Here is a 13,413-nt window from a genome sequence, read left to right on the forward strand (position 1 = left end):
AGCTTATATGACCCTTCCTACACTTTCTGTGCAACAAGACTATATAGTAAATAGTGTACGAAAACGTGTATTAAAAAAAACAACTATAACGTGAGTGTGGGTTTTAAAGATGTGCTTATATGTCAAAAAGTAAACTTGCAGTCAAGAGTCTTCCAATGTTCATTTAGCAGTGACTACTTGAATTGATTGAAGCTTGATACTTTTAGTACATTCCATGTGCCATCTTGGAAGCAAAGATTTCCCACCAGAGCTCTCCCTCTAGTCCGATTCCAAGTAAGGCTGAAAGTTGTACAACATGCAATACTGTATTATATATTATTTTATTCAGACAATAACCATTCATTTTTAATTCATAATCGGGCAGATCCAGGTTTTTTTTGTGGTGTCAAAAACAATTATTTTGGCTGTCAAAAGGGGTGTGTTCTTCTAGCAATCCTCATGGATCCGTCCATTATAAAATTTTCCAATTCAATCATGCCATGTGCAGCCCAAGGGAGTTCACAGTACATACAAAAATAAAGCTTCAACATGAGTTGCCCTACAATTTTATTCACATTTCTCTATATTTACAATACGTAGGACAAAGGCAGCTTTTTTTATTTAAAAACAAAGTAAATTTAAATCACAATGGGGTATTGTTACTATACTTAGCTGCACCCACAGTAGTATCTATAACACTTCAATCACAAATAATCTGCGGAAGGCATTACTAATCAAATGAGAAAAACTAATAATGTACAATCATATTGTTTGAAGGTTTGCATGGCGAAATCAAATGTGTGCGGTATATACGTAGTGTATCGCAAACTTTATATCAACAATGTAGAATCATTAAAATGAGAAAAATTAATGTACAATCATATATTTTGTTCAGGTTTGCATGACAAAATCAAAGGTTGATATCAAGTTTACAGTACAGCACATATATACATGGTGTACCGCAAACTTGACATCACGTACATACGTGGTGTAACGCAAACTTTATATCAACACTGTACAATCATTCAATTACAGTATTGCAGAGATTTGACAAATAGTTTTCTTTGATATCTTCCATTTAAATGTTATGGACACAAATAAATATTGATTAATTATCAATAATTAAATAAATAAAAGACTTTACTGTACATAGCTTGAGACATGATGATTTACAGTAATAGAACTGAATATATAAATTTGAATTTAACACCCGGAATTAGGTAAATATGGTACACCCTAGATTATTTGAGTCAGTCCAAGCGTTCTAATAATAAGGAAACTAATATGAAATTGTATAATAATGAAAAAAGACAAATACATATTTTAAATTGAAGATTTAGTTAATTAAACATTAAGTTTCTAAAAGAAAAATGTGGTATGCTCATAGTACAATATCTTGTTAAAAGCAGAATATTGTTTGATACCATAACCACCACCTTTAAACCAACACCCCCCACCTCCCCCAATAACACCCATTTTTCCAATTCGAATAGTCTATGAATAAATTGTCTTGGCATTATTTATTAGTACACTTTTGTGCGTACTAATAAAAATCGTTTCATTTAAATAGCACACCGTAATGTATTAATTTTTACATTATACTGTAGTAAGAAATAATGTATTTGAGATAGAAAAGGAATAGTTCTAATTTATACCCACTTAACTCCTAACATGGCGATATGTATTATAATTGATATGGGTTTGAACAATTATCTACAATACTACTTCTTCTTTGTACTCATATAATTTCTTTCTATAAAATGTTAGTCCCTTGACTGTAATAATTTTGATACCCAAGAATTCATTCCATCTTCTCAATACAAGGGATTTGTGTTAAGTAATAATTTGATAGGGTTAATGTACAGCTCTGTCTACACTATCAAACTTTATGTGACAAAAAAATGTGATGTGCCTATATATGGACATTTCATATTTGGTCATATCACTACCATATTTGGGCACATCACACTTTTTTTTGTCAAACTAGTTGGATAGTGTAGACAGAGCTTTAATGATCGAATATGCACTTGTTGAACAAGCTGAGTGTTAGTTGTTTAATAGGCAACAGGTATAAACTATATTCTGCTAGGCTTACATTAATTATTAGCCACATACTTTCAAACTGATTATTTACATTATACCTTTCTATTCATTTCAATTATACATGTTATGCTTATTTACGGCATATCAAGTTAATAAATCAAACTTAAAACATCTTTAACAAGTGTTGCATGGGAGTAATTACCACCCCATCGCTTATTCGATCATTCACAGTGTAAAACCAACAGCCTACTGGGGATTTGGGTTCCAAAAGTGATGCCCAGGTGGCTGCTGGGAAGGCGAATGGGCCATCTGAGGTAGCTGTTGGTTATATGAGGCGGGAGGAGGTTGAGAATATGTAGGGTTGGTACGAGTGTATACTACCTGATGGTGTACAACACCACCATAGGCAGATGTAGAGCCTGGGGGATGGTGCATTGGTTGAGAAGATGGGGGATAAAGGGGTTGGGAAGCGTTGGGATAGGGAATCTTCCCTTGTATGTGATTATACATTCCCATATTATGCTGCATCCGATTCCCATCATCGTCTTCATCCGAATCCCCAGCATAGTCCACCAATCGCATTCTTTTGCTTACCCCACTGGGGGTATCTTCTGGAAGGCACACCCTAGATTTACCTGTTTTTTATTTTCCAAATATTAATTTTCAGTCCCAATTGATTTATTCCAATAAACCGGAAATATTAATTAATTAAATTTGCGTACAATTTTGAAAATTTTTTTTCAATTTTTTCATAATTTAAAGAGAAAAAAATTTGAAGAGAAAATGAATAGTTAGATTCGCCAATTTTGACGTGAAATAGTAAACGGCGATGACACGTTGAACACATCCAGTTTGAACAATGGAGAAGACAGCAACATGCAAGAGAAAAGAGAAACAACAACAGCAATGTTAGTTAGCAATCTGAGTACAAGAAAAACAATGTTGTAATAATAAGGACCAGATATAATAATTCTTATAATTATGAAAATGGAATACAATGCCTATGTATGCATTGTAATACATTTTTTATTTTTTTCTAAGTTCTGAAAATGTCATCAAATGCAATGCCTATGTATGCATTGAAATACATTAATTTTTTGTTAATGTTCTAAAAATGTCATCAAAATCGAAGGCAACATATTGTATTGAAAATTTAAAATGTTCTTTAGTTATTTGCAACATTGTTTTTAAACCTAAAAATGCAATATACTTGCATTTTTTTTCTGTGGACAAAAGTAATGGTTAATATTGGATTGGTCCAAAATGAACATTGATAATCCTAAAGTTTCGGAGAGAGAATTGGAGAAAAAACTGCCTGTTAGTTACCCCTAGCAACTAAATCTTTAATTATAACTTAGTCAAGATGTTTTCAAATGTTAAGTGCTAATTATGGAATGTCATTTCTATCCCTATACACTATTGGACACATGCACATATCAAACTGTCTATTTACAATTTTTTTTGGTAATTTTGTGAGGACTCGAGGCTAAATAGACAAACATCATTATGAATTAAATAAATACAATAATGACAATGTCAGTAATAGTAATAACATAATAATCTAAATTTTAGTGCTAGCTAATTAACTGGGAGAAAAAAAAAATAATAAAAAAATATCTATCTAATGATTAAAATATCTACAATTGTATTAATGAATTAGACTATATAACATTTATAAATAAACTATTTCACTAGTAGTACTAAAAGTAATTAATATCAATTCTGCTTGATATACAATACTATTGGTAAAATGGAATAAACTTGCAATGGTTTAAAATACACAATACAATGTTAAAACAAGACACAAATATGTGATGAAAATTCTACTTCATAGCAAATTTGCTCTCCTTGCTAATAAAAGGATTTCAGACAATATTAAGTGCCATGCTTTGACCTTTGACATGTGTAGGTTAAACCAAACAGAGGCTTATTAATTCCTAGTTAAGAGATATGGGATACAAAATCGGTATGTAATTAGTGCTGGAGATGCAGTCTCCCCTACCGAGGGGATAAGATTGATGTCCTTTAAGAGAATAGTAATGTAAAATAATAACATCAATAAGTGTTTCCAGAATTTATTTATCGACGAACCCCTGTAGAGAACGGAGGAGAAAAATGTGCCTAGTGGCGACAAACCTGAAGCTGGGAGTTGTGGTGGCGGCATCAGATCACGGTCATGTGCTACATTAAACGCTAGTCCCACTGGCACTGGTGGCGGCGGCATTAACCTGCAACAAAGCATATGTAACATTCCTAGGGTGTTGGGAACACAAAACACCTACAATGTGCAATCGAGTATAAATGAATTTATCATAACTATTGGTATTAAACTTTAACAAAATAATATCGGCTGAATATCTTATTTCCAAGATTTAACAAAAATAGAAATTCAGTTTTTTAGAAGGCACAGTGTATGAATGGAATGGAATGGGTATATTACAATTAGATATAAAAGGCATTGAAAATTGCCAAAATACTAGTATAATTAGTACAAATTAGTAAACATTTGTAATTTTGTAACTTATGGGATTAAACACATATTTGATAAAATGAATGAATTAATGTTTATTTTAATGTGTTGATATTAAATATTAATACTCTCTTAAAAAAGCAGTAATAGAGAATTTAAAATGAACATGCAAGGAAAATCCCAGATTAATTAGCCTCCTTGGAGGTGCAATTTACCTAGCATCATCTGGATTTTGAAGTCTAGGCGAATGTGCCATAACACCATGAGATGGTCCGTGACTGGTTTGAACCGGTTGTCCAGGTGGTGGATGGGACAGATTTCTTGGTGGAGAGCTGGCACCTAGATTTGTCAAGTGGGGAGGGCCATGCTATGTAGAGTAAAGAAATGCATGTTAAGACATAGAAATTTGTAAAAAGAAAACCTGGTTAGAATCTTATTTAGCATGCTTGATAATCCTGGGCATCAAGCATAATACCATGCTAAACCGGGTATAAGCCCACCCTGGGATAAAAGCATTCATGTTATACCTAATTATCCATGTAAAAATAGATTGACCAACTATGTGTTGGCTTTCTAGTACACGTACCATACTTGGGCAAATGTTCAAATGAGGGAGATGGGGAAGGAAGGGTTGGGCTGGGCTTATACCCGAGTCAGTTCAGTATTTAATATCCATCTTCTGCAAAAATTTCTTATTGGTGAAAAACAAGATTTTAAATTAAATTCTAGCTCTTCATTAGCACAATCGTCACAGAATTCTACCTTTACATGGATAAAAACAAAACAATCATAATCAAACTCATCTGCCCAAATGCTTTTAAAAGTTGAAAAGATCCTAAGATATCGGCAAGCAAAAAACATGAAAATAAGAGAATAAAAGGGAAGGAATATGGACATATTAAAGAGAAAAATATGAATTTGAAATTCATTATTCAATCTTTATTTGATCATTCCTGATGATGGATTAGATCTCTATTCCGCTTAAAAAGAAATTAAACTGTATAGGATAAAAAACAAATTTTAGTTTTCTGTTGCACAGAAATGCGTTAAAGATAGAAAATAAAAAGTTTATTATTATTTGTCGAACCTGGTAGCCTAAGAGACCGTCTTCTAGTTTTTCCGGATCCTCTTTAAAGTGTCGTTTCTGAGGTTGTTGACCCTGTTGATGTTGTACTTGTTGATGCGGCATCTGTGGCTGCATCGTTTGCAACTCTTTTGGTGGTAGGTAAACGTTGAGTTGTTGAGGCATGTGCGTCACGACAGGTTGTGGCGGGGGCTGTTGTAGAAAGCGAGGAGATGGTCCTTGGTTTAGTGAATGTTGGATAACGGGATGGACTGCACCACCAGGTGTGTTTACTACCGATACCGGAATCTATATGAAAAAAAAACAATGTACAAATTACTAGAATGGCCCTAATAGTAAACAAGAAATAGACCACAATCAACACACCAATATTACCATATATATTGTACCAATCCAAGTCAACACAATATAATGTGATATTCTTACCAAACTCTAAGCTCTGTCTACACTATCCACATATCACTACCATATTTAGGCATATCACTACCATATTTGGGTACATCACACTAGTTTGATAGTGCAGACAGAGTTTAAAGATAATACTTATTTTAATTTAATTGTTATTGTTACATGTTTATGTCTCATCAAGATGTATTTTTGTGAGGACACCCTCGTAAAATATTGTTGAAATAAAATAAATAAATAAAATAATCTCAGTAGGTGCGACCGAACATTGGCACCTACAGTGCATACAAATTGTACACTTACATGTGTGGTGACTATCTGCTGAGTCTGAGGGACTTGTTGTTGCATGGGTACCTGTGTTCCTGGTACCTGACCTGGACGTTGCATATGCTGTATTTGAACAACTTGCTGTCCTATGCCTGGCTGTATAGCTTGCGTTAGCTGAGGCCGTTGTACCAAGACTGATGATAGAGTGAGGGGCTGTTGAGTTAACTGAGGTGACTGCTGCCCTAGTGATGGTGCAGTGATCACTATGAGAAAAAACAAATGTAAATTACTAAAGCTTTGTCTACACTACCAAATATAATAGTGATATGCCCAAATATGGCAGTGATATGTCCAAATATGGTAGTGATATGTCCAAATATGGCAGTGATATGTCCAAATATGGTAGTGATATGTTCAAATATGCCAGTGATATGTCCAAATATGGTAGTGATATGACATTCATATATGGACACATTTTTGTTGTCACATAAAGTTTGATAGTGTAGACAGAGCATAAGGAAGAATGTGTTTGTATATGCGGTAAAGACTGACTCAACAGAATTACAATTTATCTAATGTTGGCAGAGCAGTAGACCCAAAATCTGACTTAAGATATGGAACTGTTCGCAATGTCATTAATTTTGGAGGATTGTATCGGCGATAGATTTATGTCTGGAAAATCTAGGCCTTCTTTTTCCTCCATATAAATATTCAATAAAAAATTCCTTTGTACATACCCGTTTGATTAGATAAACCTGCAGAGGGGAGGTGGACTGATGCTGTGCTAACCTGTAACCGTATCTGCCTAGGGCCTTGAGGGATCTGGGGAACAAGTTGTTGTAATTGTGTCTGTTGGTTGGCCATTGCCGCTGTGAGTGAAGCATGTTGCAGCTGTACTTGTTGCTGGCCTACAGATGACATCTGAATTTGCTGTGGTTGAATTGCTTGCACATTTTGTACTGCAGGCATTTGTACAGTTTGTAAATTTACTACACCTATAACAACAGACAGTTATTGGGTAAACAAGTGTAATGTCCCCAAATATGGTAGTGCTATACCCAAATATGACATCATCATGTCCATATATGGGCACATCACATAGAGTAGACAGCTTAAGAATGCTAACTACAGTAGAAGTTAATACAACAGCCAAGCGTTGATACTCAACAAGTTTTATTGGTATTACATGATGTACTGTAACAATTACTTTTAAAAAATGTATCTGTTGGCAGAGCAGTAGACCCAAAATCTGACTTAAGATATGGAACTGTTCGCAATGTCATTAATTTTGGAGGATTGTATCGGCGATAGATCTATGTCTGGAAAATCCAAGCCTTCTTTTTCCTCAACAATATTACTATTATTATTATTAAACTTTTATTTTATAGAAAAAAAATGCTTAAAATCCAAGCAATTCCCAAATCTGTAACAGTGAACTTACCTGATGGACCAACAACAGGTTGTACTCTAACTGAAGGTGATATTATCTGACTTTGCAATCGACTGTATTCACAATGAACCTTTACATAAAAGAGAAAAAAAAATATACCAGGTTGCAATCAGAGATTTGAATGGTGCTTCGTTAAGCTATGTTAGACAGGCAAATTTGCCCTATGTATCCAGTTTCGGAGAGTAATTATATTTTATAAATTTATAAATAATTTTATATATTTATAAATAATTTATTATTGTTTATTACCGTTTGAATAAGATTGTCACATAGTTTCTTAGCAGCTTCAATAGATTCTAGTTTTGGATGACTGAGATGTACGTGCATAGGTTCAAACGCCTCTCGTCCTGATATTGGATCAGGGGTGCCTGAACCTTTCCCTCGCAACGTTACATTCACTCCAGTTTCTGTTCGTATGTGCATGAGAAACGAGCCCTAGCAAAAACAAAACATTAACGTATATTATAACATGACTTCAAGAATGTAGCCAATCAGACGTGCTGAAATGAGTCACATGTTCAAATTTGGAACAGAGGCTAAGGTTGAGATAGGTACATTTAAATAGGGATGTTCAGACGAGTTGGAGGTAAGCCCTGAAATAGCAGTTTGTTTGTTGTAAGCCTTGGGTAGTGTTTTTGTATTAAGGCCATCTACATAATTGCTTATAATCACTTGTTAAAAAATGTATAAATTTTTACTTACTCCTGGTCCGAGTATTTTGTCTTTTACACTGTATGAAGGATGTGCGTGGTCCAGCCCAATAAATATCTTTTCTTGATTCATGTGCTGTGAACAAATACAAAAGATACTAACATTGTGTTGTAGTAGTACAATACTTCCTGAATTTCCTGATGTTTTAAGCCCTGTCTACACTATCCATATATGGACATGATGATGCCACATCAAACTAGTTTGATAGTGTAGACAGAGCTTTAGATGTTATACTACAACCATCTTCTGGAGTAATGCTAGGCGAGTAAAGTTGAAGCAAATATAAAGAGAGCCAAGCCTAAGGTGTGGTTATCTCAAGACAATTAGTCTTAGCCAAAAACAATTGTGTTGCTTATAGGTGTCAAAGTAAATGCTGGCCTTTGCTCCAGTGGGCGTGTGTAAAATGACTAAACGAAGTTAGAATACACATAGTGCAGGGCATGATGACATTCCAATGGAATCATCATAATTTTTGGAATCACATGATAGTGTAGCACAAACCTTACTTTACAAGGGTCTTTTTATGACAATTTTATTCAAACTGTTGGTAGACTTAAAAAGTATACATGCCAAATTTTTTTTCTTCAAAAATGATACGTACGTTTAATAACGAAAATTGTTTTAACACTATGGTCAACCTCTTTTCAGGGGACACTTTGGTCTTATTTGAAGTTCTACTCAATTACAAATAAGATAAGATAATTTATTTCGTCCACAAAACAAGTGGAAATAATGGTGCTTGTCTCACGCAAAGTTAAAACGGAAAAACAAATATCAAAACAATTAAAGTTATTAACATCAATATCTACAAAATAAAATATAATTGTCAGTCTTTACTTACCACTGACTGAGATGGTGCTCTTGGAGGTGAAATTGTCATTAAAGGTGGAGGAACCTGCCTGTTACCCTGATTGACACTACCTGGGCCTGATAGGCCAGGCCTGACAGGTGCAGGCTCAAATCTACTTGGCCCTAGTCTACTACGCCCTCTTCCCTTTGGTTGCATGTTGTCTGCAATTATCTCTCTAATACTCATTACAGCTCCTATAATATATCAAACAATTTTGTTAAGCTTTATCTACAGTATCAAACTTTATGTGATGACTGATGTCATATCACTACCATATTTGGGCACATCACACTTTCACATTGTATGTGTGTTAATTATTAAGTATTTGTTTACATTGTAGTATCATTTGTTTACCACTGTAAATAAATGTTACATCACAATACAGGGTTTTTGTCAGGTTGCATAGAGTGGCAACCAAGTCCCATCTCCCTCCCTCACAAGAACCCTGACATTACAATAATAATAGTTCATTCATATATAGCGCATATAAGCAAGCTCCCAATGCGCTGCACATTATTACCCCAGTCATTTTTTGGATACTACACATATGGAAACATACACCCATAATAACAATACAATTTATAGCTATTAAAAATGTAGTCTAGAGTTATTGTTGACTAACCATGGATCACACTAATCTAACTCAATTCTGGTTTAACTTATAACTCTAATAACGCAAACAATACATACTATCCACCGCCTCCTTGTCTTGTCCTTGTACGCATAGGTATAAAGGTCGCTCTCTATGAAAATATAAGAAAACATTTAAAAAATACATTCTTTAAATTTGTATCCCCTTTTCAAACTCATCTAAAGCTTTGTCTACACACAGAAAAATGTGATGTGCCCATATATGGACATGTCATATCACTACCATATTTAAGCATATCACTACCATATTTAGGCATATTACTACCATATTTGGGCACATCACACCTTTTTTGTCAAATTAGTTTGATAGTATATAGCTTTAGAGTATTGGTGTAAATATTATTATTATTAAATGTCAAATAAAGTTTGATAGTGTAGACAGAGCTTAAGTTATTCACAATAAAAATAATACAAATAAGGAAGCAATTTAGGTAATTAACGTACCCCATGTTGTTCTTGGCCCTGTCTGCATATGACATGTATCTCCCTCTGGTTGATACAGCAACACCAGTCATTTTACTAATCTGAAAAAAAAAAAAGGTTTTCATAATTTTCTATGCTTTAACCATAACATTGTTATACTCAATTTAAAATGTAATATTGCAAAAATCTAGTTTAAAAACCCAAATATGTCAACTGAACATATGAAATAAGTTCATCTGCTAACACTTTAATATGATACATGTATAGGGCTTGGTTTACAAGCCCAATCAACAATATGTAGTAAACACATGCATGGCCTAAGAAATTCTGTTTTATTTGTGGACTAAAAGTCGTAGTTAGTCATGCCTCGGGTCACATTCTATGGTCACCGTACAGGTAGGCTACTACATCAGTACTTCTATGAATGGATGACTAGTCGGTGACAATAACGCTAGTTGGTCATACCCAGTACCGTTTTGATTTTACGATCATTCGGGAAACCACCTCACGACGTTTTATTTGTGGACTAGCAATAAATTAGTAGAATAAGCATTAAAGCTCTGTCTACACTATCAAACTTTATGTGAAAAAAATGTGAGGTGCCCAAATATGGAAGTGATATGCACAAATATGTTAATGCTATGACATCATCATATATGGGCACATCACATATCACATAAAGTTTGATAGTGTGGACAGAGCTTAACAAAAGCATTTACTTACATCATCTTGAGTAGAGCCTCTAGTTAGCAGATTGCGACAGTGGATTGGTACATCATTTATCTCAACCTCTGCAACAATCTGATCTTCTTTCTTTTGTGGATTTGCACTTGTCTAGAACAAATGTTAATTTTATGGCACATTTAAAAACAAAAGTAGATGATACATAATTGCACTGGGTGGAGGTGACCAGGTAAAACAAAAGTAGACGATGCATAATTGCACTGGGTGGAGGTGACCAGGTAAAACAAAAGTAGATGATACATAATTGCACTGGGTGGAGGTGACCAGGTAAAACAAAAGTAGATGATACATAATTGCACTGGGTGGAGGTGACCAGGTAAAACAAAAGTAGATGATACATAATTGCACTGGGTGGAGGTGACCAGGTAAATTCTTTCAACCAGTCTATAGCCCTGTCTACACTATCAAAATAGTTTAAAAAAACAAGCACGAATGCGATACTCGGGGTACAGCAAAAGAAGCTGTAATGACGTCATAAGACCGGATGTAACGTCACATACACATCAATAACCTTGCTACCAAATACGGCTATACGGTACCATCTTCCAGACGTCATATGGCTGCATCCGGTTTGAAATTAAAAAATCCAGCTCTATAGATTTGAGGACATGTCTCTGTAGTATATTCATGCCAAATCCCAGCTCAATACTACAACGAATAAGTGAGGAGTATACTTTATAAGTCGCACTTTTTACTCAATAGTGTCCAGATGGAGGAGGAGAAAATGAGTAAGTCTTAGACTCGTGTACCTCGAGTAAAAAAGTGTGATGTTATGGGGTAGTGATATGACATCATCATGTCTATATATGGGCACATCACATTTTTTTTCCAATTAAAGTTTGATAGTGTAGATAGAGCTTTATATGAACTGATGAATCAACATTACCTTAGTTTTTGTATTGGCTGACACTGGTAATTTTAGTTTTCCTTTTGATATAAGCATAGCATTGATTTTAGCAGCAGCGGCTGAAGCTGCTTCTAAGCTACTCCCCGATTGGTTGTCCTGTTGATGCTGCATTAACATGTGACTTGCGTTGGAAGATGGAGTGTCCCACTTGCTCCTACGACGATGTTGGCTAAAATAATAAAAAAAATACAATCATTTATTAAATTGATGAAAAGTGTGATATATCTAGTTAGAAGACAAAACATTTACTATGCCTACAAATGTTATTATCATTATGTTAAATGAGGCAAAAGGTATTGTCCATTTTGACATGATCTGGTGAGTGAGGTGATTTCTTAGTTACTTCTGTCCACTTCCACTACCATATCATATGCAATTCAAGGGTGTGTAGAAAGCGACGACCTCGAATTGGACGACCCCAACGACCTCGAATTGGACCACCCATAACACGAAACCGACGACCCCTATAGGGATGTTATATCACACATAGGCCTAGGCTATAGGGGTAGTCGGTTTCGTGTTATGGGTCGTCCAATTCTAGGTCGCCCGGGTCGTCGCTTTCTACACACCCTGCAATTCAAGCATGTCAAATTTCAATCAAACTTACTCAGTGGCCATTGTGTATCCGCTACTTCACACTACCTGTGTTTAAATTGATTTTCTGTAACATAAAACATTTAAAAAAAATTAATTTATATTTAATTTTAAAATCCACAAATCCGGCTAGGCCTTAACTATAATATGTCAAACCTGAGAATCTTTTTAATAATCATGGGTTTTCATAAACGTTAGGCGACCTCTCTGAAACGATCCCGATCCCCAAACCGCAATGTCTTTGGGCCGAAACGACCTGCTATCAGCCTAGGTCTAGCCTCTAGGCTAGGCCAACCTAACTTAGATAGGCCTAGGCCTATTCAATTTGGGCAAAAACAGAGAAAATACGTACAAAGCAAAAAATACAATTACCCTTATAAGTTCTCTGTAGCAAAAAGAATATACAGTACTTTGTATGCATTTGGATACTAGTATACTAGTTTAATACAGTGGTTTTTGGGTTCAAAATGAGTTTATTTATAGGCCTACTAGCAGGCCTAGAATCTTCTTTTCTTATGTGTCGCGAGCTGAAAAAAAAGCAAAATGGAAGCGACCCTTGTGTTGACAGAAAAACAGCATTGTTTAAAACGTAGACATAACTTTGCACTTAATTTGATTTCATATATAGTAGAAGAGTATACATTAATAAATATAAGTGTAACCTAGTATTTTATTGTCTATGATATATATGGATATTATGACATCAATGTCGAACATTAATTAAACGTTATTCTGGCAATATTACCAGGTCCTTTAAATAATTTTCAGTCCTGGTGGCAGCAAACATCAAAATAATAAAAATGTGAAATGTGATGGTACACAATAGGAGATGGTA

General features: G+C 34.7%; 1 protein-coding gene across 4 annotated transcripts; it reads right to left on the reverse strand.

The window, feature by feature from the left end:
• Nucleotides 1-61: 61 nt before the first annotated feature.
• Nucleotides 62-13,092, reverse strand: LOC140062388 (uncharacterized). 4 transcript variants are annotated; one of them, XM_072108583.1, is made up of 16 exons: nucleotides 12,951-13,092; nucleotides 12,592-12,645; nucleotides 11,964-12,153; nucleotides 11,057-11,167; nucleotides 10,355-10,434; nucleotides 9,950-10,002; nucleotides 9,251-9,453; nucleotides 8,401-8,484; nucleotides 7,948-8,133; nucleotides 7,690-7,768; nucleotides 6,986-7,243; nucleotides 6,285-6,511; nucleotides 5,580-5,864; nucleotides 4,708-4,859; nucleotides 4,159-4,250; nucleotides 169-279 (listed from the first exon to the last, which is right to left on the reverse strand). In XM_072108583.1, the coding sequence occupies exons 2-16, from the start codon at nucleotides 12,600-12,602 to the stop codon at nucleotides 203-205; spliced, it is 2,088 nt and encodes a 695-aa protein (XP_071964684.1). In that variant the 5' UTR covers nucleotides 12,603-12,645; nucleotides 12,951-13,092; the 3' UTR covers nucleotides 169-202. The 4 variants fall into 4 exon arrangements, with proteins under 4 accessions (XP_071964685.1, XP_071964684.1, XP_071964683.1 ...); XM_072108582.1 differs by lacking the exon at nucleotides 169-279 and adding an exon at nucleotides 302-2,657; XM_072108584.1 differs by lacking the exon at nucleotides 4,159-4,250 and having other exon boundaries at nucleotides 62-279.
• Nucleotides 13,093-13,413: the final 321 nt, after the last annotated feature.

This window comes from Antedon mediterranea, chromosome 11, assembly GCF_964355755.1.
Source record: "Antedon mediterranea chromosome 11, ecAntMedi1.1, whole genome shotgun sequence".
Lineage (NCBI taxonomy): Eukaryota > Metazoa > Echinodermata > Crinoidea > Comatulida > Antedonidae > Antedon > Antedon mediterranea.

Bases quoted from the DNA above. Each gene is read 5' to 3' on its own strand.
- LOC140062388 (XM_072108582.1), bottom strand. The intron at 9,454-9,949 runs GTATGTATTGTT...GATATATTATAG, and splicing joins AGACAAGGAGGCGGTGGATA to GAGCTGTAATGAGTATTAGA. The intron at 7,769-7,947 runs GTAATAAACAAT...TTTTATGTAAAG, and splicing joins GTGACAATCTTATTCAAACG to GTTCATTGTGAATACAGTCG.